This window comes from Sparus aurata, chromosome 13, assembly GCF_900880675.1.
Source record: "Sparus aurata chromosome 13, fSpaAur1.1, whole genome shotgun sequence".
Classification (NCBI taxonomy): domain Eukaryota; kingdom Metazoa; phylum Chordata; class Actinopteri; order Spariformes; family Sparidae; genus Sparus; species Sparus aurata.
In genome coordinates this window covers 12,596,261-12,623,961 of record NC_044199.1, presented here as the reverse complement: position 1 = coordinate 12,623,961, position 27,701 = coordinate 12,596,261, and the positions used below count along the sequence as shown (strand labels likewise).

The following is a 27,701-nucleotide window of genomic DNA, read 5'->3' as shown; positions in this document are numbered from 1 at the left end:
CATGTGTGCCGGCTTTTATTCCGAACAAATGATACCAAACATGCATCCAGCTGCCATCCATAGCGAGGAAACACAACCTCTTCAAATCCACACAAGCCTTGGGTGACTTTTCTCGAATTTATGTGGGCGTTGATTGAAGCGCATTTTGATTAACGTTGATTCATGTTCTAAGTGCGAGACATGCATTTGGGAAAGGGGGGAAAAAAGGTGATAATGTCTGTATAGATGTCAAGGTCTGAGACATCTCCACAGCGCTGAGATCTAGTTCAGTGCTCTAACCTTTCAGTTGTGTAACAGCTATAAAAAAAAAAAAAAAACTTTATGACATTTGTAAAAGTCACTGCAATTCCCTTAAGTCGCATGCGGTTCAAAAATCCTCACTTGAAAGGTTACACCTACTTAAATCGTGGAGGAGCTTCATTTCTCCAGGTCTCAACTGTCGGGAAAGTGCAGCGTTGATATCAGTCTGTCAAACCTCGCTCTGAATGAGAAACATTCAGTTACACACACACACAAACACAGCCCAGTTTTACAAGTCCAACAAAAAACGTTTATTTTTGGTAAGATATACTGGTTCCCTAATCATTTCACCCTCATTCAGCCAAAACTAAACACATACATTCGAAGCCTTGAGACATGCTGCCTAGTATAGCATTTTTTTAATACAGTACTTTCTCCATTGGCATTCTCAGAAATTACAGTACACTGTTGTTATTAAAAATTGCGCTATGTTGTATTGAGATAAATACAGCATTGAATATTTGGAAGCTTGTACTAAATATACATTAGGTATAATCGTGAGGAAAAAAAAATACATATGGAGCAAATTTATCATTTTAACTGAAAAAAATGTGGGATTGTCTGCTGTTAAACATTTCATTTCAAAGTCCCAGTGAACTATTTTCTTTCTTATCACACAGTTTATTCAGAATCAACTCCACAGACACAAGTGTGGACATTTTAGAGATCCAAATTTCCTACTTTAACTACATAGAGCAGCTTCATTACCACAGGCATGGGAATACATCTGTGAAGACAGCATTCTGACTGGTGGACAAAATGCAATCATTTATACAATTCATGAAATGGATGGAATGAGTCTTTTCCAGAGATGGTCATAACTGTCCAGTACAACGAGGAGTACACACGAAAGGCTTCATGGGTCTACATCTGACTTGTATCTTATTGTTTGGGTCCATTATCCAGGTGGATTTCAGTGCAATTAACAAGTGGTTCATCGTTCGACTTGATTGTAAGTCAACGAAAAGTCAGTGTCCCCCTCCTACTCAGTATGTACTTGTGTGAAAAATTATTGTAAAAATACTTCCAACCTACATAATGACCAATAAAAACGGAACAAAACTTCAAAAACAGGCAAAAATCAAGAATGAAAGGGGAAACCCCTGTAGAGGCCGAGGTCCCATGACAGCAAAAGAGGAGACTCTTAAAAGAGGTAAGGAATGGACCGTGTCGCTTGGATTCAGCTAAAATAAACACAATGTTTTTATTTCAATTCCTCATCATTCATCATCCTCGCTATCTGATTCCTCTTCTTTCTTCTCGGTCTCCTTGGGCGGGGGGACGGGGGGAGGGAGGTCCAGACGAGCCCACGACATGGCCTCGGACTTCTTCATGGCTATCTCGATCTTGGCGGCCATCATGTTTACTATACTCTTACTCACATCTATCACCTAGAAGGAAAAGAGGGAGACGGAGAATGATGGAATTAACAAACAGGTGGTAAAACAAACAAACAAAAAGACTGCAAGACATTTTGCTTTGAAAATAGGGTCTTTTGATAATCATATCAAATAAACATATTATGGTTCATGAAGAAGCTGTACTTACTCCCCACAGGCTAATTTTCTGCTCAAACTCCTTCTCTCCCTCAAATATAACATGGATGTTGAGCTGAAAGGGGTAAGAAGAAATAAAAATGAGTTTGAGTAGAACACAATGAAAAACTAAGCAGTGTAGATATGGACATACGGCAAATGATTTGACAGGCTGCATACAGCCTCCCTCACCGTGGTGCTGTTTGCGTCCACATAGCTGAGCTCTGGGATGGAGTTCTTGGCGTAGATGGAGATGATGACCTGCGATCCGGTCTGGTGCCAGTCAAACCGACACGGAACCACTTTCTTACCCTGCGAGAGGGATTTCAGATAAACATTTGACACACACATTAAGCTATTCAGTCTCCAATTTGACCACTAGGTGGAGTCACAGCTGAGGACTTGCACACATAAGTGATGACTTGCTGTCACACCTACCGAGTCTTTTTTCCTCCATAGATGTGCTCCCTTGGTGCAGCCCTCTTGAGAGAGGAAGGTGTTAAAGTCAGAGGTTTTCCTCTTACAGCAGCTCCAGTATTTCATCCTGGAGATGCAGGAAAGACATACACCTGCTGGATTTCTAGCAGTCGATAACTTGTCACTCAAGAGGACCAGAAAACAAGACTAACAGGAAAGCACTAGTGTTGCTCTTCACGCTTCTTTTACAGTTTCCAGAGAGATTTCTGCTGTTTCATGTCAATAAAGTGGAAGGAAGAGATGGACAGTAAAGGGATGTTATGAGCAGTTAAATAATTATCAGTCGTACTAACCCTTCATGGAAGATAGGAAATCCAGAGTGGTATGAGCACACTTCCGAATCACTTGCAGGTCCGTCAAAACTCTGTCGGTAGCAACAAAAGTGCAGTTCAAAGACTGAAGCAGATTGTTCTTGTTTGATTCAATTGTACAGTATGACACTCCTTGTTCTTCTTGTTCTCCTCAAATAATGAAATTCTGTATATAATAATAATAGTCAGGTTATTGAACTGACAGGTCTTAAATGATTTCTCTAGTACTTTCATCTCTTTGCAGATGAATTGAGTAATTTAGAGGGATCGCTTAAAATCTATTTCCTATTATTTTCTAATATTACTATAATGATAGAGGTGAAGTTTTCTGGGGGATGAGTAATGACTAAAATGTTCTTTTAAAGTGCCAATTTATACTCTACCAAGACCTCTACTGATTAATCAACTAAAAGCAGGCAGCCCTTGAGAGAATATCTCATGGCTTTCAATCAAATCAGTTAATGTACAATTATGTAAATCATTAAAGCCCATCTCCAAGCTTCTACAAACCCAAGTCAATACACATGATTCTCACAATTTATTTTCTAATCTTGGGGTTCTGCTCTGACAGGCCATATTATCTTGAGCAGATATTTTCGGGGGTTTTTGCTTTGCATTCGTCTCAGATTGAATGTGGAGGAGGAGGAGGAAAAGGAGTTGGATCTACTTCCCCTCACCCAGTGCGCTGAGCTCTTTTGGTGTGTTATAATTTCTTTGTCGGGATCAGCTTGGATGATTTGTTTTTGTTTATTGACATCTGTTTATGGAAATGTTAAAATATGGTAATTGAATTTGGCTTAGAACATGAGAAAAAAGTGGAAACTTCTTTGGCAGATTTCAGAGGCGTGAATCGAAAAGGGATTCAAGCGGATGTTGCCAAAGCCCTACAGAAGTATAGAGTTTATAACTTCCATTTCTAAGGCATAACAATTTATGTTTTTCCCATCAAACACTAACACATTCACCTACCTTAAGACAACCTCCATTTTTACAGGATGTTCCAATCTTGATCTCATCACTGTCTTCCTCTAGAGAGACAGAAAGAGAGACAGAAAGAAATGACACCCACAATTTGGAAGAGCACCTAAAAAAAATGCATCCACAGTTATGATGACTCGTCCCACCCCTGTCAGCTTTTACTTAGATGCCACATAGTGAGTGATGCAGGTGAGGGCAATTTCCCAGGGGCCATCCATTAACTTCCACTGTCAACATGACCTTTCAGTCTACTAGGAGTAGATGGTGGTCGTCTATGACAAAGAGGAGACGAAAGTTTGGAGACAAAGTTCTTTTCTTACCTTTTTTCTCTTCCTCATTTTCGGAAAGCTTCAGTTTCTCCAGAGCCTGCTTCAGAGAACCGGAGACTTTATGCTGCAATCTCACCATCGGCTCATCAGCGCTGTAAAAAAATAAATAATATTAGGCATGAAACAATTTAGAAAGGGAGGGAGAGAAGGACTCTCTTTTTTAATTGAGCTGTTAATTAAAAACTAATTGGAAGTGTATTGTGGTCTTCATGCAATGACTACATAATCTGCATCTACATCATTTCAAAATTAGGTCTCGGGCCTAAAGCCGCCCTAAGACCGATACTCTACATGAAAGGAGTCCCACTATTCACACATAATCGCCTCATCAGTCGCCTGTCCACTCTCTTTTGTACTCTGCTGGGAAGTATCCAGAGTAAAAGACCGTGGAGCACTGTCGACTATCCTGTGGATCGTCAGTGCACGATTGATAATTTCAAGATGATTTAATACATCTGATACTGTACCTATCCTTTTATGTGTTTGATACTAAGCCAGAATACCAAACAGCAGAATGTAGCTTGGGAAGCTAATAAGGATGTTAAGAAGCCAGCTTAACATACTGAATGGGAAAAAAAGGAGCTCTTCTAGTTTCCCTTGTTTAAATGTGATCCTAAGATTCTGAATGTTTGTATTTAGAAAAAAACATTTGCTATAATATAAATATTTTCAACCTTGGTCTTTTTATCGCCTCCTGAGGTTTAGGTGCCGAGATGATGTACTCGTTAAACTTTGATTTTTGGTCATCCGTGTCTTTCTTTTCTCCCGATGATGTCACATCTGGTTTCACTGGCTCAGGGGGCTTTTCCTTGTTGTGGGGACCTTTTGTGCAGCCCTGCCAGGAGAAAAGTCACTGGGTTGTACTCACAAACAATGAGCAATCAGGCCAGTATAGCCACAGCAAGAATGTGGCAGTCAATGCCTATGAAAACAATAGACAATGGAGACTTAACCCTGAAGAATCAAGAGTATGGATTAAAACGGAAAGAAAAACTTACAGCAATGCTGAGGAAGTCTGAGAAGTCGGTAGTTCTTCTCTTGCAGCAAGACCATCCCTGAGGAAAGTCAGAGAGACGTTAACTTTGGGCAGATAACGAGACACAAGCCAACGTTGCATTTTCAGGCATTTTACCTTCAATGCGTCATGGAATACTGGGACTCCTGGATGATAGGTGCAGCCATCTGTGAAAATCAAACAATAATTTAGAGGAACAATATAGTGGAACAGGTGTACCGGCATCAGATAAAACACAATCCTGACTGATTATTGACTTTTTAGCTTTTCTGGCCTAATTCTAGTTTCATGAAAGAAACAAACTTTCAGCTTTCAAAACACAACCCGAGCTGCTCACTGAGGCAAAAAAGCTAATTTCTTTTACAGCATGATGTGTTGACTTGTAAAATAATAGTTTCTGAATGTGTTGAGGCAATCTGAGAACCAAAAACTACAAATTATCTATAGTGCTTTTCAGCTGTTTGATAGGCATCAACCCTTTGATGGTAAAGCACTACAGCATCTGTGATGTCTTGCCTGCACTCGCTTGTCCTTTCATATGTGGTACATCTCTCAAAGGACTTTGGTCAGCAGTGTCTGATGCTGCCTTCACAAGGCAGTCAAAAAAATGTGGATAGTACAAACACATTTTCTTACAGCTGTAGAATGTGATTTCTAGACCAGGACATCTACAGCACTACACCACTCAATTATAGGGCTGTTTTGTCACACATTTGACCTTTCCGAAAATATTTCAATTAATTGTGCAGTCCTATTTGTTGATATATGCACTCAGCTGCTCACTAGGGGTTGGCAATCTTTCCAGCAGTATTTGATGGCCATATGGGTTCAAGTCTGTCCAGTATTTATCATAATGTACTCCGGCAAGTGTCAAGGAGACTTTCATTCTTGAATAAAAATGATCTAATATGCTGAGATGGATGAATTTAAATGGTGTATAGATTGTTGCTTATGTTGTGGAGAAAAATAAACGATCCCAGGTCCAAAAGTGACAATAATACAGAATAAAACATGGTTAAAACAAACACCAAACTACAGACTTAACATATATATATATAAAAAAAACAACAGATAAATAGAATTGATGTTTTTGTAGATAATGATTTTCTGATACTCAGTTATTCAACTCTGATTAAAAATGGACCATATTGTTACATAAAACTTGAATCAGATTTGGATATCATGTCCTTGTGAAGTGCAGCACTGACAATACATAGATAAATAATGAACGTGGGAATTAGGAAATGAATTCGAAAGATTTATTAAACGGTCCTTTTAAAAAGGGAATTAATTTCTGTGGAAGCAAAAAAAGTTTTTCAAATGGAGGCGAAATTTCAATATAAGCAACATAGAAGCCAGACAAGACAAAAGACAATCACAAAGTTTTATACACTAACAAGTTTAAACCAATGGCTTTATGATGCACTTGAGATTACATCAGAAAGTTTGACAGATCCTCATTTGCGATTTTGCTTTAAATGGAAAAGACAGCATGATTTTGTAAAATATCGTCTTCTTAGATCTGGCCAACAAGACAAGCCACGGTGGGATGAAAAAACAAAAAAGAACTGGGTCTGACCATATATCAAGCATTTTCAAGCACTAAAAGTAATGACCATACTCGACTGTTATGAAATGAGGCCTCCAATTAAAGTGGAATACTTGACTCTTGCAATGAGATTCTGGTAATACAAATACTATGATTACTTCAAGGCAGGGGAGGCTTTATTTAATAAAAAGGAAATAAGGGACTCACTGAGGTTTTGTTGTGGGAGTTGAAGACAACAATACAACTTTGAATGTTCAATTATAGTTAGATCATATTCATAAGCAATCTTTAACTTAAGATTGAGAATTGAAAAACTGGGACTGTAATCTTTTCCCTACACAGCCAGTGTCTTCCTAATAGTGTTGCTGGAGTACTGCACTTCTGGAGGTTTGTCATAAAGAGAACAACTTAATTTAATTTTGTGTGTCAAATCTGGAAAGAGACTCAATTATCGCTTTAAACATGACAAAAGAACTTATCTTCTCTTGAGTGATGTTTCAAATGTCTTTGACTCCCTAGGCATCTTGTGTAACATTAAATTAAAAATGTGGCCACTGTTTGGGAAAAGATAACGCACTGTAAACATATCATGACTTCATTTGTCAGATGTCCTGATTTCTAAATGAGGCCCTTGCTTATTGGGGAGGCTGCTGGCAGGAGAAAATGTGGGTTCAAAAAACACACTTTGGCATAAGCCCTTCTGGAAGTAAAAAGAACAGGATTAGCTCATGAATAAATGTTACTTCTTTCTGTTTCCTATGGGTTTCTGAAGAGCAGACAAGCTATAAATACGAGGTTTATAATTTCAAAATCCTAAAATAATTACATAAGGAGGTTCAGATTTCCTTATGTGCATAGTGTATGAGAGTCTGTGGCGATTATGTTAGTATCAAGAAATTATACAGTAAATCTAGTTAGGGCTGGGTGATATTGCCTTAAATAATAGTGCAATATTTTTAGGCCATATTGCAAAACACCCCACATATCAATATTCTTTATAAATGCTAGGTTTTGGTGACAAAATCATGTACAGATCTGCACAATAAAAACTGACATTGCCATATTTGGGTGATATACAATATGAAAACTAAGGAATTTCCTCCAGACAACTTGAATAACTCTGTTTGGGAAAAAAAAGATTTCTAGAATGATTGAGGTGATTTTGTAGGGGCTTGCATTTTATCAATACAACTCACAAGCAAAATACCTTAAAGAACCCTTAAATCAGTCTAAATTAAGCTATGTAATATTAGACAGACTTTTCTTGTAGATTAGACATGGAAAATGAGAACTGTGCAACTTTTGCATTTGTATAAACCAGCAAAAAAGGACACGTGTTAGTTATTTAATTTTTTTTACTTGACATTGCATGACCTGTGATGTGACTATGACTATGTGATGTGATGTGATGTGATGTGATACAGGAACAACATACTATTAAGCCCCAATCAAGTTTTACCAAACACCTTAATATCGATTAGTGTTGTGAAAAATATCAAAATACACTGATTCCGAATATTTGAAACAATCACAATATCATTTTTTTGGAGTACTCGTCGGGCCCACATAGCAGCACCGCCTTGAGAAGTAGGCTAGATTCAATTAGATGCTGTTGTTTATAACACACAGTACACAAGAAATGTCATACTATTACTCATACACTAAAATGTGATGCCCGGTTGTGCCAATTTTTCCCTGAAGTTTGAACTGAATATTGAAATTTAACTATTATATTGTAAGTATTGTATCAAAGTTAGAAATTCTAGTATTGTGATTGTACTTTAATTGATATTGCGACAACAACTGTAGGGATGACAACTGGTACCTTTACAGAGTATTCACACATTCGATTTTTCACGAATTCTCATCATCATAACGACTAAGTGGGTAAAGGCAAGTAACAGAACACGTTGAACAGGCCCTGGATGATTTTCGGGCCGATATTCAGCATTATCATCAGCTACAGCATCATCGATTTTTCGGTCAGATTGCCGATAAAATGAACAAATTTAAAAATGTGCTACTTTGGCTCTGATGTAGCATCCTCTCCCACAATGTCCCGCCCACAACACTATCTGATTGGTAACATGTCACAGTTAATAGCCCATAAACACTGAATAATCTGAATCTTCAAAGTAACTAAATGTATCAAATATACCTAATGGAGAGGAAGTATAAAGTAGCTGAAAATGGGAAGTACTTGTCGTTGAGAACAGTATTTAAGTAAATTATACTTTGATGGTTTATTCCATCAACGGTTATTCGAGGTTTTGACACAAAGACTTTCATTTTTACAGCAAATGGATATCGGTCCCACATATCAGTTTTCAGTGTTCTTGGGTTTCTGATATTTGGTATTGGCCTTCGAAAAAGCCATATCGGTCTGGTAAGTCAAAGAAATAACATGACTTTACTGTAAAGCAGCCTTTTAAAACCAGGAAAAGACAACACTTTTTTTAATTTCATGATATAACTACATCAAAACATAAGAAAATATATTGTCTCGTGTGTTCTCTTTAATTGAGCTTCACAGTTAACAGCTCCAAAAGCCATTTGATGAATATTAAGCTAGTCAGTAATCAGGCCAGTGGAATAACGTTGTAACTTGATGAAATTAACAAAAACAGACATAACGTTATTTCATACATTTAGACACTATTTTCCCCAAAGAGTTAAACCTCACTGCTGAATGACTGTCTTTGCTGCCATTAGAGTTGTTGAGATCTAAAAAAAGTTATTTCTCTGTTTTAGCACTTGTAGTAACACCGTTATTTGTATAGTATAGCACCGAGACGTGTGCTGTTGAATACACTACATGTAACACAAAGACTGAATGTTTCCTCCACTGTAACTTCAAACCTCTTTCTGTGTGCCCTGTCCGGGAGAATGCTTCTTCAAAACTCTAACCTCTAACCTGCTAATCACACAGGAGCTTAGCATGCTAACAACATCGTGAGAAGTCAACGAAGGCCCACGTGTTTTTAGCTTCCCGAGTTACACGACACTAAAGCAGTGTTCATGAATTAAGTTGTAACTGTGTTGGGTCCGGTCCGCTTAGAAAAAGGTTAGCTACATGGCCTCACCGGGCCTGCTGGCTGTAGAAATTTCCAGAATGTTCAGAGGTTAGCTTGCTAGCGGACTGTTAACGTTACCGGGCACAGCGACAGTTAGCGTGAACTACAGGACACTACTCACCGTCTGGGTTGTTTTCTGGGTCAAACCGCTGTCCGCATCCCTTATTATAACACAAGACAGACATACTGATGAGTGAAGTAGGTTCAACTGATGGCCAGATTTGTAATTCACCACTAAAAAGCCCGTGTAAGAGAGATACCGAGCCGCAGCTGATGCCTCACACTGCTGTACATTACACACTGCTCTCACTTCCGGATGTTTTCGGCCGCACTCGGCAAATATCGGCCGCTCGCCCAGCCCGCCTCATCCATCCTGTGAGCGCACCGTGGTCCCGCACAAGCGACAACTGATGCTGACCGCTTCTAAACTTGCGTGAAGCGATACGTTCCCTCCGTGCCACATTTGTTTCGGACCTTAACCTCCTCGCAAACGAACGCCCGGCTGTTTTAAACGCCAGTTTCGCGTTAACTATTGCAGTTAGGAGCCGAAATATGCCCACTGCACTCGGGGTTACAGTAGTCAGGTGCATGAAAACTGGGGCAATAGCTATTTAGTTTTACGAGGATGGCTGCAGCTCAGTAGACAACAGCCTGTCGGGATTTCGTGCACATTAATTTTTCCATCTCTCCGATCCACCATCGACTTGTGCGCGACTGTTTAAACGCGTTTTTCTTTTTTTTCCTTTTTGGTCTTTCTTTTCTTTTCTTTTCTTTTTTTTTTATTGTCAGATGCCTGCCGGAGAGAGGATGGAAAGGGATTTGCTCTCACTGATCATAGCTGTTTCGTCTAAAGGTAGGGCACGCTGTGATGTGTGGATGTCTTGTGCACATTACAAGTCAATTAAGCTGCAGACGACCAGAGCTAAATAATAAAACTATAGTGCATTTTGCGCTGAGGCGAGCTCCACTGGATCCGCATCAACATGGGAGACGATAATGCACCCCAATATCTCCCGGGACAGTCTACCTCTGGGGAATGTTGATTCGAGTCGCTCAATTCCGACTGTCTAGTGCTGAAAATGAGGCTTTAATTTGGGTTTCGTACAAAACAAAGTAAGTGGGCTCCAATTTTATTTCGTCTGTTGTATTATTTTATTTCCATTATTGTAGTTCCTGTTGAAGTTGTATAATGATCAAGGAAAGACTGCTGTAACGCCATGCATACATTCAGCAGTATATATTTTCCAGCTCATAAAACAATTGAAAGGTGTTGTAATTAAGATGATTAAAAATAAAATAAAAACAAATTAAAAAGGAGAAGATGTTTTAACTAGGCCACCTCATTTATGCCCTCCTTTCCATTCCTGGATGTTATTTAATGGGTTAAAACTTGTGGCTGTGCCTGCCTTCCACTTAAAATGATGAAACTTTTTCTAGGAGGCTGTTGAAAAGGAAAAAAAACAGATTTGTGCAACTCATTTCTGAAGGAGTTCACACCTTGTCAGACCATGGTGTCTTTTGTCTGACCTACATTTGCTCTTATCTTGACATAGCTTGCTCTCATCCTATAATATCACATTCCTGGTGTTCTGTCCAAAGGGAGTCCTTGTGTCTTTTAGTCTTTGTATGTCTCTCGGGGGGTTGTGTAAATGCACTGTGCTTTGATGTGGTTTGTTGAAAGATATATCATTCTTTGCTTGTTAGCCTTTCGAGTGCAATGCTCAGTGTCTGAGTGCATCATTGAATATGCTATCATATCCCTGTAGTGATAAGCTGCACCTCTGAAATGCCTTTGTAACTTTTGTCTCACAGGTCTCTATCAAATTTTTAGCATGCAGGGAGCATGTCTCTAACAACTCACCAACTGAATCCAGATCTGTTTTTCTTTCTTATTCTTTCCAAATGTAGGGTGACTGGGTGATGGAATAGTGATGAAGCCTAATCGGTGGGGAAATATGCTTCCTCTACCCAGCTTTTCTCTTATCTTCCATTTTATTTGCCTCTTCCTCCTCCTCCGTTTCCCTCCAACCTATGCCCAGTTCCTGGCAGAGCCTAGGGCAGGACAAGGCCTGCTGCTTTTCACCCAGCCTGCCTATAATGCCTCTATCTTTGAGAACTCTGCTACAAGAACTTATACCAGGAGTGAGGTCAAAATGGGCATCATTCTTGGGCCACCTCGGTCTTTAGACATTAAATATTCCATTCAGTCTGGAGACATTGAGGGAATTTTCCAAGCTGAGGAGTTTGTAATGGGAGATTTTTGTTTTCTCCGCATACGCACTAACGGAGGCAGTGGTGCCATATTGAATCGGGAAGTGCAGGACAATTACACATTGACAGTTAAAGCATCTGCACAAGGAGGCCTAGAGGCCTTAGCTACTGTTTATATCAAGGTCTTGGATACCAATGATCTTCGACCTCTCTTCTCCCCAACCTCCTATTCATTTGTCGTCTCTGAGAGTGCCCCTCTGGGTGCCAGCATAGGACGTGTAACAGCCACAGATGCTGACATGGGCTCCAACGGGGAGTTCTACTACTTCTTCAAGACCAGAGTTGAACTATTTGCTGTTCATCCGACGAGCGGGGTCATTACCCTGACTGGTCGGCCCAGGATGGACAAAAAAGATCGATTTGAGCTGGAGGTGCAGGTGGTTGACCGAGGGATGAAACTCTATGGCAACAACGGTATCAGCAGCACTGCTAGATTAGTCCTAACTGTGCAGCGAGTCAATGAATTTGCACCTGTTCTCACTGCTGTTGCTGTGGTTCCATCGTGGGTCGACAAAGACCCAGTCTATGCCATAGTAACTGTGGAGGACAAGGACGATGGGATATCTGGGGAAATAGAGTGGGTGTCCATCATTGAGGGTGACCCCTTCGAGCAGTTCGTGGTTGATCGATCGCCCGTCGGGAATGAATATATGGTTAAGACCTCAGAATTGCTCGACTGGGATACATTCCCTTATGGCTGCAACTTAACTTTCCAGGCTAAAGACAGAGGTATTCCTCCTAAGTTTTCCAAACCCCAAGTTGTTCAGTTGTTGGTTACAAAGCCAGACCCAGTGTTGGCGATGTTCGACAGAGATGTTTATGTATTTAAGCTGAGTGAAATAGCTCCTCCAGGCACTATTGTAGAGGTGGTGAAAATCTCCCCAGCTCCTCTGAGTGTCAATTACAGCTTCAGCGGCTTCTCTGATCCAATGTACTTTGATATAAACCCTTTGACTGGAGTTATTACGACCACAAGGCAGCTGACAGGGATATCACAGGATTTCATGGAGATGGAGGTGGTTGATATTATTAGTCAGCAGCGGACAAGGATTCAAATCACCATAGAGGATGCAAATGACAACTCTCCAGTGTTCAACAAGCCGGTCTATGATATCGCAATCAACGAGAGCTTACCTGTCGGCACTGTTATCCTCGTAGCATCAGCTGTAGATGACGATAAAGGAGACAATGGGTTTGTCACCCACACAATAAGTGGTGAACAGTCTCTTCCATTTACCATAGATCAGTACACGGGGGAGATGAGGATCACACAAGATTTGGACTTTGAGTCATCAGATGATATGTATGCTTTCGCAGTGCGGGCCTCTGATTGGGGTACACCCTACAGACGGGAGACTGAGGTTAATGTCACCATTCGTCTTGTAAATGTTAATGACAACCAGCCCCTTTTTGAAATGATTTCTTGCAGGGGGATGATAAGCCGTGATTTCCCTGCCAGTCAGACTATTGTCACTATGTCAGCTGTGGACATAGATGAGCTAGGAATGGTGAGCTACAAGATACTGTCAGGTAACGAGTTGGACTATTTTAACTTAAATCCAGACACGGGGGCTTTGTCGCTGAAAAAATCATTAGCAGCGGAAAATTTAAAAAGTGGGGTGTTCAACCTGAAAGTCGTGGCAACAGATGGAGAGTTGTTTTCTGATCCTACATTTGTGAATGTATCTGTGGTGAGGGGCAGGATGGCACCCATGGGGTTCAACTGCAAGGAGACCAGGGCAGCCCAGCTGTTGGCAGAGAAAGTGCTCTCAAAAGCATCTGCTATGGCAAGACCAAGACCAGATGAGAGATTTACAGACCTTTTCTCTCTGAACAAACAGGCTCCACAGTTTGAGGCCTTGCCCACAAGTATTCTAGTGAGAGAAGACCTCGCTGCTGGCACCAGTGTATTTCAGGTGAGAGCACGCGATGGTGACCCAGGCTTCAATGGCCGTGTTCTCTTTTCCATATCTGATGGTAACAAAGAAAATTGCTTCAATATCAACATGGACAATGGGTTGATAACTGTACTGCAGCCACTCGACCGCGAGCGATCGGATCGTTACTTCCTTAATATCACCATCTACGATCAGGGTGTTCCTCAGATGTCCAATTGGAGGCTACTGACTGTGATCATCGAGGATGCAAATGACAATGACCCCCAGTTCTATGAGGACAGCTTCTCTGCCCTTGTTGTCGAGAACTCAGCCATTGGTATGGAAGTTATTACCATCACTGCATTTGACAGAGACATGGGTCAAAATGGACAGCTCTCCTACATAATGCTGACCAGTGTGCCTCAGTTTGGTATTGATAGCGAGACAGGAAGTGTGTTTGTTGCCAGCCACTTGGACCGAGAAGCCATCCAAATGTTCACTCTGAAGATCGAAGTGAGAGACAAGGCCGAAAGAGGCACTCGAAGGTCAGCAGTCACGACTCTAAGTATAATAGTGGACGATGTCAATGATTGTGCCCCAGCTTTCATCCCGAGCAGCTACAGTGCTCGAGTTTTGGAGGACCTCCCACCAGGGGCTGTGATTACCTGGGTTCAGGCTCGGGACCCAGACATTGGCCCCGGTGGACAGGTCCGATACTCCTTGATTAATGACTTCAACGGCACTTTTGAGGTAGGTGCTGTCTGTCACTATTTGTTTTGTCTACACAGTTGCATATGCTGATCCCCTTTTTTATTGGCAGTTTATGATGAATGGGATTGTAATGCTTTGTACAGGTCGATGCTCTGAGTGGGGTGTTGAGGATTAGGAAGGAGCTCGACTTCGAGAAACAACAGTTTTTTAACCTAACATTGATTGCTGAGGACAGAGGAATACCCAGCCTCATCAGTCAGACGTTTGTTGAGGTGGAGGTGTGTAACACGCACACACACATGTACACACACATTTGTATCAGAACAAATTTTAATGATCGGTTTGATCAATTAAGCACTAACACTGATGTTATAACACTTTCGTTGAAGCTTTTCAAGCTTCCAATTCTTGATATGATGCTTTATAGTAACTTTCATTAATAAATGGTACATTTATTTTTAACACATTTTAGCTCATAGTTATTGAGTTATTTTCATATTGTACAACAAACATTGATCCTTTATAAACCATGTATTAAAAGGTAACTCCAGTTATTTTACACATAAAAGTAGCATAAAGCCTTTTGTGTCTCCAGAGAACTGCAAGTAACCTAATAAATTGCCTCCCGTGATGTAAGTGAGTGGCTAATTGGTAGGTTTTGAAAAGCGAGAAGAACTGGATTAAAAAGATGATTTCTCTGGTGTATTGATCTTGATCATTTGGTTTAAAACTGTCCATAATGAGTTCAGCAGTGTAACAGGAGTGCAATGCCAGACCAGTAGACCGCTTGTCTGCCTACATTACCCACAATGTAACTTACCCACTGAGTGTCATCACTGGAGGAAATTTATGAGATTGCATGCAGCCTTCTGTGGAGCCACATTTCTTTTCACATATGTAGTAGGACTCCCCAAAACATGTAAACAAACTTTAATGTGTAAAAATTGGTGGAGTTATCCTATAGGAAATTGTAAAGGTTTTATAAACAACAGTTTCCACTTTATATTTGCCACCTAAATAATGTTTTAGATAAACTACACAGTATTTATTAACCATTAACCATTAATGTTTATTAAGTGTTATACACATCAATTGCATCTTCACTATAAACAATTGCTTGACAAATTACTTTTTGTTTGTTTTCAGTGAATTAACTGTTACCTGAAGTTTAATCAGCCATGCATTTACCCTTTATTAATGATGGTTATCATAAAGTGTTACCTATGTGACAATATTGACATGTTTTCATTGATTCTGCAGAAATAGAAATATATCAAGCTACACTAAAAGTCAACAGTCTAACCCACAGTAATGAAACATGAAGACTATTTAAAGGACAAGATGTAGGATGCCCTACAATTCAGTTCAATTCACTTCTGATAAAGGGACCATGGGCAAAGTACATTAGTTATTTAGCAAAATGATTTCTTGTCAGGAAACAATATTGTCCGTGAACATTGATAGCTGCGAGTTATAATATAATGAAAAGGTAATATTTCTTTGTTGGTCCAATGAGTTTCTGTGTTCAAAATGATACTGATTGATGCTCCACATATCTTCTCTTAGAGTTTCAAAATTAAAGTGAACCATTACATGTCCTCAGGTGGTGGATGTCAATGAGAATTTGTATGCACCCTACTTCCCCGACTTTGTTGTGAGAGGCTCAGTGAAGGAGAACTCCCGCGCCGGCACGAGTGTCCTGACAGTCAGCGCTAAGGACGACGACAAGGGGCGAGATGGCGTGGTGAGGTACTCTGTCAGAGGAGGCAGCGGACTGGGCACTTTCACCATTGATGAAGACACAGGTGTGACACAAGATCAATTTCGAAGCCTATTTATGTAAAGTGGAAATCCAATAACTTACAGTGCCATGCGTGGAATATCAACACCCAAATTGCTTGATCATTGCATATTACTGGAATACTTTCTAGCTCTGTGCCATTGCTGGTGACTTTCACATATGTGGAGTTGTTGCTCCACTCTCACTTCTTGTGCCTCTGTCACCTTGTGGTTCTGCATTGCAAGTGAAAGCATCACCGCTGGATTTTTTTTATTTTGAATGTCCGCGTGTGTAGTAGAGGGAGAGAGGTGGAGAGACTGCGAGGTACAGTCAGAGCCAGTGAGCTGATGGGGCCTCACATGGGAGCTGTTTCTGTGTGAGCCGGGCAGAGATCATTACTGTAATGAGGGCAGCATGGCAGCTACACTGGCTGGGCCTCGGGCCGCTCTGTCCAGCTGATCCAGTGCTATGTGGATAACATTGATCAAGGCTCTCCTGCACAGCACCGCCATCTTTTTCAAGAGTAGTGAAATCACTGTAACTTATTTAAGGAGGCATGCCCCCCCCCACGGGTTGTTGTCTCCAACTGTCTTGCAGTGTCAGACCACAGCTGAAAACACGCTGATGCAAACACAAAGCCGTGAGTCACTCACCCAGGAATGAAATGATTCAAATACCCAGTATGAAAATAGGACAGTTCCAATGAGCTCATATTGGCTCATGTGGAGAATTAATAAATATTTATATATATATAGGGCAGCCGCTCTGCCTTCCATATATCCAGTTTATTTCTAGTTTATATCCAACTTGAAAAGATCTTGGCATTAGCTGTATCTTCCATCAGAGAAATAGGACTTGTGGCCACTGTGGGCACAAAGATATTAGCTTGGATCCAAAGTCTGCATATTTGAAATTTGACATGGGAGCCAGTAAAAAAAGGTGTGCGTGAGAAATCTTGCTTTCACATCAAGGCGGCTCGCAGTCTCCGTCTCTCTCTGTGGTGCTGAAGCTTTCAGACCTAATCGCTCCCTGTGCTTCTCTCCATGGCGCTGAAACAGTCAAACTTCAAGCTCCAAAATCAGTCCCCCGATCACTCATTCTCTCTTCTCTGCATGATACTGTAGAGTAGCTACTCCACAGTGAGTAGTATTTCATAATCACCACTTGGTGCTAAGCGTTACCACTGACAGGCCAGAAGCGTGGAGATTTTGAAGGTAGAAGTCTCTGTTTCACTTTGGTATGTCCCTGCTCTGACTGCCAATAATCTCTATTGAAATTCAGATAGATATTTCTCACTAGATAAAGTACTTCACAGCTTTTTATGTTGTGTAAGTGTTATATTTGTATTTTCTTCTCTCACTTCTCACTAATTTAATAACCCCATATTTAACAAATGTCCCTTATTTTATTAATTAGTTCACTGTATGGCAACGTTTATTGTCACAGGTTGCTTTACATGAATGAAAAGCTTTCCCACTAATTAAAATTTTGTACCATCCACATTTTCATTTTGTAAAAAACCCAGTTCCTCACAGTCAGTATCACTAGTCATTATGTTTGACTGAATTTTTATTTTGTTGCAAGACTCAAGCATGAAAAACTTCAATTCTTCCGGTCCGTACTTTATTAAGTTACAGCGCAATGATACCATAGCAACAGGTGACGAATACATTTTCAGTAATTCAAGTTCAAGTCCTTTTTGCGCGACAGTCGCACTGGAGCCGTCGTCGGTAATGAAATTCTTGTTCTTGCCCCCTCTAACAATGCTCATACAATATGTATAAAACAATCCCACAAGTGAATGAGAACCGAGAAAAAGAGAGTGGAAGTCAAAGACATAAATAGTGCAAACGTTAAGACATGGGAATAAAATACAATATATATAAATAGAATATCAAATAGAATAAAATGAATACATATATAAAATGAAGTAGTGCACCTTGATAGAATAAAAATAAGAATAAGAATAAGAATATGTAAGTCACATAAATATATATTGTGAGATGAATTAACAGCTTGCAAACAGTGGTACAGCATATAGGATGTATGAACGATACACACACAGAGATGTAAACAGCAAGTGACATTAAATGTAAAAGATGTGTACAGGTAGAGTGCACCTGTAACCAGTGCATCACAACTCATAGAATAGAACAGGATAACAGTTGAGAATATCGAGCTACTAATAATGAATGTGCAGCCACACGGAATTTAGTTAATATATATATATATATATATATATATATATATATATATATATATATATATATATATATATATATATATATATATATACATATATATATATATATATATATATATATAATTTTAGAAATTATAACAAGGTCATAAGAACCTGAGAGATAAAGTAAGAGATTTTTTTAAATTCTTGGTTACATATAACTGTTGTTTTAACAGCATTAAACGACAATATTTCAAAGTGCAAAATTTCAACATTTATTTATTTTTAACCCTTTTCGACTAAATATAGCCCAGATGTCTACACCTCTTTTTACCTGCAAACAACCAAGAAACAGTATGAATCTAGGATGTATGAAGGTAAACCAAATGTTCTAACAAAACACATCCAACTCAAGGTCTGCTTTTTTACTTATGCCAGAACCTTTAATCACATGGTTTATTCAACTATTACAACCAAGAACAAACCTTCATGCTTGAAGCAATCTGGAAGATTTTCATCTCAGTAAAGTCTATCTATCACCAGAATGAGGTCGCAAAATTGGTGATTGAGTCTATTTCTCATATATATCTATATATATATATATATATGTATATATATATCTCTATATATAGATATATATGTATATATATATATGTATATGTATATAGATATATATATATATATATGTATATGTATATGTATATATATATATGTCTCTCTCTCTCTCTCTCTCTCTATATATATATATATATATATATATATATGTATATTGTCGTGTGTGCCTGCCTGGGTTTCCTTGTTATAATTATATATAATATAATTATATATAATTATAACAAGGTCAAGTGAAAAGAATATTAATTATCTAGATAGACTAATGCAGAGTAGTGGTTCATTTTAGCTGGTGGACAGGCCCGGTTCTAGACTACCTTGATTGGGGGGGCAGTAAGAAATGTTGTGGTTCCATCGGCAAAGCTCTAATGGGAATTCTTTTTCTGGATTGACGAAGAAAACAAATTCTGTGGCCAACAAATTATTGATGTCAGTCTACTAACATATTTTCTATTTAAATATGAAGCTACAATGTAACTGGCATTTTACATTTTAAGCCCACCCTTCACCTCCCTGATGTAGGACAACTTTATCAATGCCCAATTATAATTAGTTATCTAATATTAAATGGAATCTAAACCTAAATATTGCGCAACTGGCAGATAGAACTTTTGATGCACGGAAAGAACACACACTTTTGAGCCCCAGTGATGCTATAAACAAGTGCACCAAAACATGGACATATCAATGCACAACCCCAATGCATAAAAAAAAACTAAATCATCAGAGCCAGCCGTTCCATAATAAAAATGTCTTGCCATCATTCATTATCCATGTTTACCTCTTCTAGATGAAGCTGCACTTGATTTTAAAAACAAATCAGTCGGTTTGCAGCATTTTTCACCGTCAGCCTACAGTGCTCTCAGATTTCTCTCTCTCTTTTCTCCGCTCACCCCTTGTGTCGCTTGATGCCTCGATTCATTTTTTTGCTAGCTTAATCTCAGTCAGTTTCCAATTTTCAATCTCCAACTTCCAACAACCACGCAGACGCGGTCCACTCGATTCAGTCTTGAAATTCCCAGAAGGCATTGCTTCATTTTTACCTTTTGCAAACAAATAATCAAATAAAAGAATGAAGGTAGATTTGTATTATTTCAAACCATGCATGTTTTTGAACATCTGAATAAGAAACTCGCTACAAAAGAATGCAGACTGATGTAAAAGTTCGTGACTGTAGAGGGTAACCATGACTGTGATATAGAGACTTGTATGTGGTATATAAATAGTGATCAGATTGTCATTTTAACAGATGTGAAGGAATTTGAGAGACTAAATTGTCATCTATCCTTTGAATAATGCTAGACAGGGAACAGAGTGATTAGTCAGTCGGTCTATAAGGGCTTGTGGTTCCTCTGGCATCTACCATGTTTGAGATTGTCAGTCTGTCGCATACATTTTGCCCCACCACCAAATTTCCCAAATTCATCGTGGTAGATATGAAGGGAGGTTGGGAAATTTGGTGGTGGGGCAAAATGTAAGTTTTTTTATAATCTGTGTCAAAGCAATTTTGTAAACAGCGCTATAAAAATAAATAAATAAATCTTGTCTGATTGGTTGATGCTATATTATTGTGCACCACTTTCTTGCGCTTTGGAAAGTCGTGTGTGCCTGCCTGGGTTTCCTGTTTCTCCCTGCCAGATGTCAGCAGCCTCAGATTAGCCGCTGTCGGAGGCTCTGGCCCCAGGAAGTAACGTTAAGCAGTGGCCGGCGGCGCTAACCTGAATTTACAGGTTATGGATTCCCCTCTCACTAACGTGTGTTGTTTAATCCTGCTGGCGGGGGTGGGTGAGGCTCGTGGGCCAACAGGACTAACAGCGGGGCTGGCAAGGGTTGAAAGTTGAAACCCGCTGCACAACCGGTACGTAGCCTGCCCGTGTCAGGCTTCCCATGCCGCAGAGTGGGACAGAGACAAACTCGGCAGCAGCCGCTGATGGGACTAGGCTACTACTAGCAGTTGCTAGGCAACATGCTAACAACTAACAAGCCTGGAGTGCCCGTAGTATCTAATGTGATGCTAACTGAGAGAAGCTGCTACTGACTGTATGCACTGTACAAGAGAGAGAGGGAGGCACTGGTTCTGTTGGCAGAAGAGCCGTGGACTGTGATTACTCTGAGCAGCATTTATGGGAATACGTTACAATATTATATATTTGAATATACTTTTTTTTTTTTTCCTGGAATGAAGCGGGGTCGGTTTGGTGGGGCAGCCGATTCATTTGCGGGGGCATGGCCCCCCCCCCCCCCCCCCCGCCCATGCCTAGAACCGGGCTTGCTGGTGGAGTTTATTTTGGCCACTTAGTTTTAAGGGCCACATGTGAGCGTTCCACTCCTAGCCTCTCCTCACCTCTTGTTACACTGGCGCCTACTGTACATGACTTGCACTGGAGGCCTGTAGTGACCTTTATCTAGGCTAATTAGTATTGACCACAGTTGAGAGAGAAACAGATGGACAAATGGAGGGAGAGGGAATATCTGTCGCCCTCACTCCCCCTGCATCACTCTTGCACTCTTCATGTACTGTACAGCGTGTGCGCACAATTGCATATGCGCGATGTAGACATTGTGCTCATAGACGAGGCAGCGTTACAGCACCTATACGGATCCCCACAGTCTTCTGCATTCAAACCTCAATAAGGAGCGTCTCAGCCAGCGAGAAAGTTTATTGAGTGCAGATTTTCCAGGGGAAATCAGAGTGCTTGTTAGAGCAGAAAGCGAAAGGGAGAGGGGAGTGGAAGTGATGCGAAGAGAGGAAGGAAGAGGATGCAGGGGATTCTGGAGTACATAAAATGTGTCAGAAGAAAATATTGCTTCTCTTTCTTCCTCCCAGGCCTTTATATAAATATATATATATTTCTTTCTTTGGGAAGTTTGTTTTTAAGCTGTGACTTCTGTTCCCCTCCAATATCATGAGCATACGAGGAAAAGATCAGTGCAGTACTTTTTGCGTATCAGATAAAGAGACACAGCATGCACATGCCAAGTTTCTCCTTCATCAAGTGCTTCATTTTATCTCGCAGTGTAGAAGTCAGCGTTGTCAGGCATGGACAAGAGTAGCGGCGCTCTGTCCTCCCACCATGCATTTAGCTGCCATGTTGAGTTGCTTTGGTCTGACTGCTTGTCAATCCGTGGCTCTTAGTGCCAACACTAAGTACGTGTAGATAGAGTGTGATAGACAGTGCGAGAGAGTAAAAGGGACAGAAAGAACGAGGGAAGTGTGAGGAATAAATGCCGTTTCGTTTTTTCATAACTCGCGTTGCTCGCCGCGGTTCGTAAACTGGCTCGACGACGCGCCTTACGTAGTCGCGCCTGCCGCGTGTGAATGCGAACTTCGCTCCCATTCGATATTCAGATGTTTAAGGTGACTCACTCCAGTGCATGGTGGAAAGCGCAGCTCTATCATAAAAAAGAAGTAGGATCTTCTTTGGCTTAAACCTTTAGCCCTGCTGTACTTTGAACAAAAATTGGTATTCTTGTCGTTGGTTGGGGGGAAAGCAAGCCCTGCAATTTCTCATTGGGCAGCTGTCAGAAGCCACCGCTCCTCTATTATTGGGTTTGCAAGCACAAGGATTTATCACAGTCGGGATAAAGCACTCTTTAAGTTACAGGCGAACGCACGTTTGAATAGTAATCCATTCTGCATTTGTTGGAAATTAACGGGCTGTAATTTTTTTATGTCCTCTTATTTTCTGCCACACGCAGAGCTGTTCAGTCGCGTCTCAAGATGGAGAGAAGTATACACAGTACTTTCTCATCAATCTTGGGATTGATTATTGGAAAAACGGTGGCATTAATTAGATAGTGGGATCCCCAAACTTCTCTCTCAAGAGTGGAATAAAACTGAAAAGACATGACAGATGGATGTAAACACACACGTACGGTGAACTTCCAGATTGGAAAATATGCCGTGACCCTTCAATTTCTGTGTCCACTCTTTGAAGTGTGTTATTTATGGTGAGAATGGATGCTGTCAAGTCGGATTTATATTGAATCCACTGAATAGTGCCTGTCGGTCTTAAAGTTCAAAGAGCTTTTTGAAACAGCCAGCTCTGTTTTCCGCGTCTCCCTCTGTTGAGCTATCTGACAGAGATGAGATGTGGTTTGAAAAGGACGTGGTCAAGGACGTCAGAGCAAGGATGTGTTTCAGCAAACACTTTAACTATGCATTGTGCATGCCCTGGGCAGCTGCTTAGGCATTATCTGACATACACACACACACACACACACACACACTCTCCGGTGATAAGGTAACACCTTCGTCATGCGGCTGAGGAGGCTGCAGCAAGACTGAGTCAAGCACTCCAAAAAAAAGGGCCTCAAGTCACTGATTTGTATGCTTCTATGACTCTAACCTGGGCTCATGGGGTTTGTGGCTGAGTGGAAGGCCGAGTTAGGGAGCAGCAGACGTGTACTGTGTGACAGCAAATCAAGCTGAAATCTCCTCAGTCCACACCAAAAAATTAATATATGTATGGAAGGATCTGTCTTTGACCTTTTTAAAAGAAGAGTACCAACGTACTGATTTAATAATCCATTCAGTAAGGATGCCTGACATGGCACGTGTGCTCAACGTCTCTGGTTGGAGGATTCTCACTGAACAACTCACAAAACAAAACATGTTTTTGCGCTTGTTGGGACGATATCCTGCAAAAATGTTTTTAATAGGGCGGTCGAGGTTAGACACAGAATCGAGCAGAAGTGGAACTGAGCGTGTTTACCCCAGGGGCCTGCAGTGTGGGCTGAACCGTCTTAGCTCTCTGTCTCGTCAGAATCATAAAAAATAGGACCTTACTTTCGGTCGAATTAAAGGCATGCCCGGTTTTCTTTTTGTGCAACATGGCTCAGGAAATACAATTTTTTGATAAAGATGTGTTGAGATTAAAAATAAAGCAAAAGACAGGCAAAGTAAAAAAAAAACAAGTTAAACCTCCATTGCTACTTTTGTAGATACAGAGCACTAGATGGGACATGTTAGCAAGACTTGTCATTCCAGGATGGAGCCATATGGCAGCCATCCTACCCGGGTCCAGTTTTTATGTTGCAATATGTAAGAAATGTCCACCTGTCAAATGTACACTCCAAATGAACCGGGGGCAGGATATGATCCGTCATTGTTAACTGCTGCTAACTGTAGCTGTGGTTAGCTGGTAAGCAGAGTTAACCACGCAGCTAGCGGATGTTTTCTTTTAGCCTGGACTGGGAGCTCGGAGCAGCGCGGGATAGTTGATTTTCTTTACCAATGGACAGCCTACAAAGTGGCTAGGTGGTAAACATGCTAACAGTAATAGATATCTCTCTAAAATAACACACAGACGTCTTCCACATGATTACAAAACGGTTATCCCTTCGCATTCTGCTCACAAATTTCTGTTCATAATTTGTGCTTTCAACCGTGAAGATAATCTCATAAGTGTGCGTTTGTATTCCAGTCGATTCTTTTTATTTGCTCAGTTTTGCCAGAACTAAATATCTAAAAACTGTCTTTAGTAATCTACACGGCTATGATGCTACACTGAGCAATATCCTCTACGTACAAATACATACTGTATCTATATCTATGACCACTGTTACATAGTATAACAACAGATATAATGTCGTGCTTGACAACAGTGTGGTTACATTGGAAATGAAGGCACATAGAAAGTTTATCTTTATTGATCTGAATTTGGCTTGATGACAGGTATATACACAGAACAACACCCTATACTGCTCCTAGTACAACTACTGTACAAGGCGTCCCTATACTAATTCACTAACAGAAACACAATTATAAGTCTTTGCACATTTTTTAATTATGTAAAGTGTAACAGCAGTGTTGAGGTTCAGGTGAGCATAAAATAGTCAAAGTAAACACACTTTCTCACACATCCGGTCTCAGCTCTGTTTGACGTCTTCTTGGGGTTAATTGCTTGTGTACTCAAGCACAGACGCATGCACAGACTCCCTGAGCATCGGCCAACACACACTGTACGCCTCCGCTCCGACTGCGTTCCTTTAAGAGCTTCATGCTGGTCGTTTTGAAAGAAATGCATCACCTGCTCGGTTTGCGCTTTATAATGAGCTCAGCCTGTTTATGAGATGACTCGTGTTTATTTCTGTTGATAGACTGGCTATATGTGTGTGATCCCGATGTGAGATTCTCTTGTCCGAACAAACTCCTTGTGCCGCTCGCGACCTTGCAGGACTGTGCTTCAGTGCTCTTGGCGACGTTCGGAAAATGACACGAACGAACTCTTTAAACCTAGAGTGTGAAATCATCAATGTGTGTTGTCGTTCGAGTGTTTTCTGAGAAAGTCCTGCATGACCGATTTAGAAAAAAAACACAAAAAAAAACAGAGGCGGCCATGTGTCATCCATTGTGAGCGTAAGCCTCGTCCTCCGAGAGGTCACCAAAGCTGTCAGCTACTCGTCTTCCTTAAGGCCACTAAACACACGCCAGTCAACGTGTGTGAGTGTGAGTTTGTGTGTGCGTGTGTGTGTGTGTGCATCTTTATCAGCGGAGGGCAGTTCAGGGTACGTTTAGCACTAAGCGAATTGCAGCGGGAGCAGTTTGGTCAGCTGTGATTAGCTGGAGAGCAGCTGAAACATTGAAGGTGACTACAGCGGCGCCACTAATGCCTGTGAATGTCACCGAAGTCCAGGACACGAAGTTTACTCCGAATTTGTGTCTTTGCTTTCTGGAAACTTAGTATTCAAAGTCTTTGCCTATGAGAGCTTTTAGGGGTGTATTATGCTGATGACACCTAAACTGCCCCTTCACACACACACACACACGCACACAAACACACACGGACATACACCTGATAGATATGCATTCTCAAGCCTAGGTATCAACTCCATTAATCGTTCTCTTTGCCTCAACAGGGGTGATTTACACTGCCGGTATCCTGGACTGCGAGGCCAAAGACTCCTATTGGCTGACAGTCTACGCCACGGACAGAGGGGTTACACCACTGTCAGCTTCTATTGAAGTCTTCATTCAGGTACCCGCTTTCACACGGACACCATGCGCAAGAGGCCTTTAACAGAGGAAATGAAGTGGCCAAACTAGTGCTTCACATTTTGTAAAGTCATCACTGTAACCTCGATTGGTCACAAAATTACAACAGCATCCAGGTGTAGAGATGCACAATAATAACATCCACACCTACAAATGCTTTAAAATTGAAATTAACATTTCTGCGGATGTTGATAAAACTATGCTTTAATTCTGCGCATGTGACGCAAACTGTCTTATTTTGTCAATCATATGCAGAGTTATTGACTCTGAATCTTGCTAGCGTAACGTCAGCTTCCTGGCTAATAGCTGAGCTAAAAGCTTCTTTAATCTAGACATATCTTGTTGCTAAGTTGTATCTAAGGTTCATCCTATTTACTGAAACAGTAAATATCTCCATTGCATAAGAACATTATGAAAGGACTGCCTGGAATGATTGTTCTAGCTATAGGCTGAGTCACCGTGGTGTCACGCTAACAACAGGCCCTTCCAGGTTTTATTTGATTTGCATTGTGGAGACCTGAGAAGATGTCAAACTTATTTACATCTGCCATCATTTTAAGAATGAACTGTAACATGTAAAGCTATTTAGCTATATATTAAATGTGTTGGTTTATGATGATGTTTCTGCTAGCATTATTTCATGTGCTATATTGCTCTGTCGGCATCTCTGATAACTACGCGACAGCGACGTCTCATGCTTAACTGCTAGTTTTTTTTAAACTCAAGCTGTTGTTGTCTTTAAAAAGTTAAAAAGTTAGTGAGGGTGTTGTCATAAATGAGATGTGAAAAGCATCAAACACGCATGTTATATGAATGGGATGGATACACTTGGAAAGATTGCCATGAAAAAAGACAATTAAAATGTATGTGAGCTAATGCGTGATGCTGGAGTTTTTGGGAAATTAGCCAATTAGGCGTTACCATGGAAACGGAGGTATTGTCTGTGAAAAACATGAAAATATAAATGTATGGTCTTTTTTCTTCCTTGACCATGGCATAAATAACACAATTTCACCTAGAGGTGTCTACAATCAGGAATGAATCTTCAGTGGCAACTTGGCCTCCACGTCGTCCATTAATCCCTGATAGTGGTCACCTTGTCGGGCATAACTCCTTGCTTAATTCCTCTACGGGAAAGACTTGATGTTCTGCGCAATTAGATGGGAATGATCGGCATGGGCAACTGGCCAAAATGAGTTGGCAAAATATTGGCATATCTAATATTGACAAAAAGCAATATTGTACATCTCTATCACACTTAATACACACACACACGCGCACACACACACACACACACACACACACACACATATATATATATATATATTTTAAAGTCTCTAAATTACAAGCAGGGACATTTTTCTCAAATTAATCCAAATGTAGCCTAGCAGTAGTAGCTAGATAGAAAACAGCTTAGCCATGTTGTGCCTTTGCAGCCCAAAGGATTTGCACAGCAGCATCTAAGACATCACATAAAGGAGCATAATTTGTCAAAGACCTCTTTCAAGTCCACCGGTGGGAAATAGTTTGATATTTTGAAAAGACTTGGGTGGAGCATTCCTCGCTTAATGTCACATTGATTTCCGCCACATTAAACATAATTCTTCAACCCAATTTATTTAATATTATACTTTTCTTAGCTTTGATTTCACCCTGTGTTTCTTATGCATTCCATATTTGCCATACACCGACGCGTCCTCGAT

The 27,701-nt window shown here is 40.5% G+C and overlaps 2 protein-coding genes across 2 annotated transcripts in view; one reads left to right on the top strand and one right to left on the bottom strand.

Annotated features, from left to right (window-relative positions):
• Positions 1-527: 527 nt before the first annotated feature.
• chordc1b (cysteine and histidine-rich domain (CHORD) containing 1b) lies at positions 528-9,940 on the bottom strand. Its single transcript, XM_030438718.1, has 11 exons — positions 9,690-9,940; positions 5,063-5,112; positions 4,929-4,985; positions 4,605-4,765; positions 3,922-4,022; positions 3,593-3,651; positions 2,606-2,676; positions 2,274-2,379; positions 2,028-2,147; positions 1,849-1,911; positions 528-1,691 (listed from the first exon to the last, which is right to left on the bottom strand). The coding sequence occupies exons 1-11, from the start codon at positions 9,751-9,753 to the stop codon at positions 1,521-1,523; spliced, it is 1,023 nt and encodes a 340-aa protein (XP_030294578.1). The 5' UTR covers positions 9,754-9,940; the 3' UTR covers positions 528-1,520.
• fat3b (FAT atypical cadherin 3b) overlaps positions 9,941-27,701 on the top strand; it is an 86,703-nt gene continuing 68,942 nt past the window's right edge. Inside the window, exons 1-5 of the mRNA XM_030438711.1 lie at positions 9,941-10,681; positions 11,477-14,466; positions 14,571-14,705; positions 16,031-16,232; positions 25,863-25,981. Of these exons, the coding sequence (XP_030294571.1) occupies positions 11,500-14,466; positions 14,571-14,705; positions 16,031-16,232; positions 25,863-25,981 (3,423 nt within the window). The 5' untranslated portion in view covers positions 9,941-10,681; positions 11,477-11,499. The remainder of the gene's footprint in view (positions 10,682-11,476; positions 14,467-14,570; positions 14,706-16,030; positions 16,233-25,862; positions 25,982-27,701) is intronic.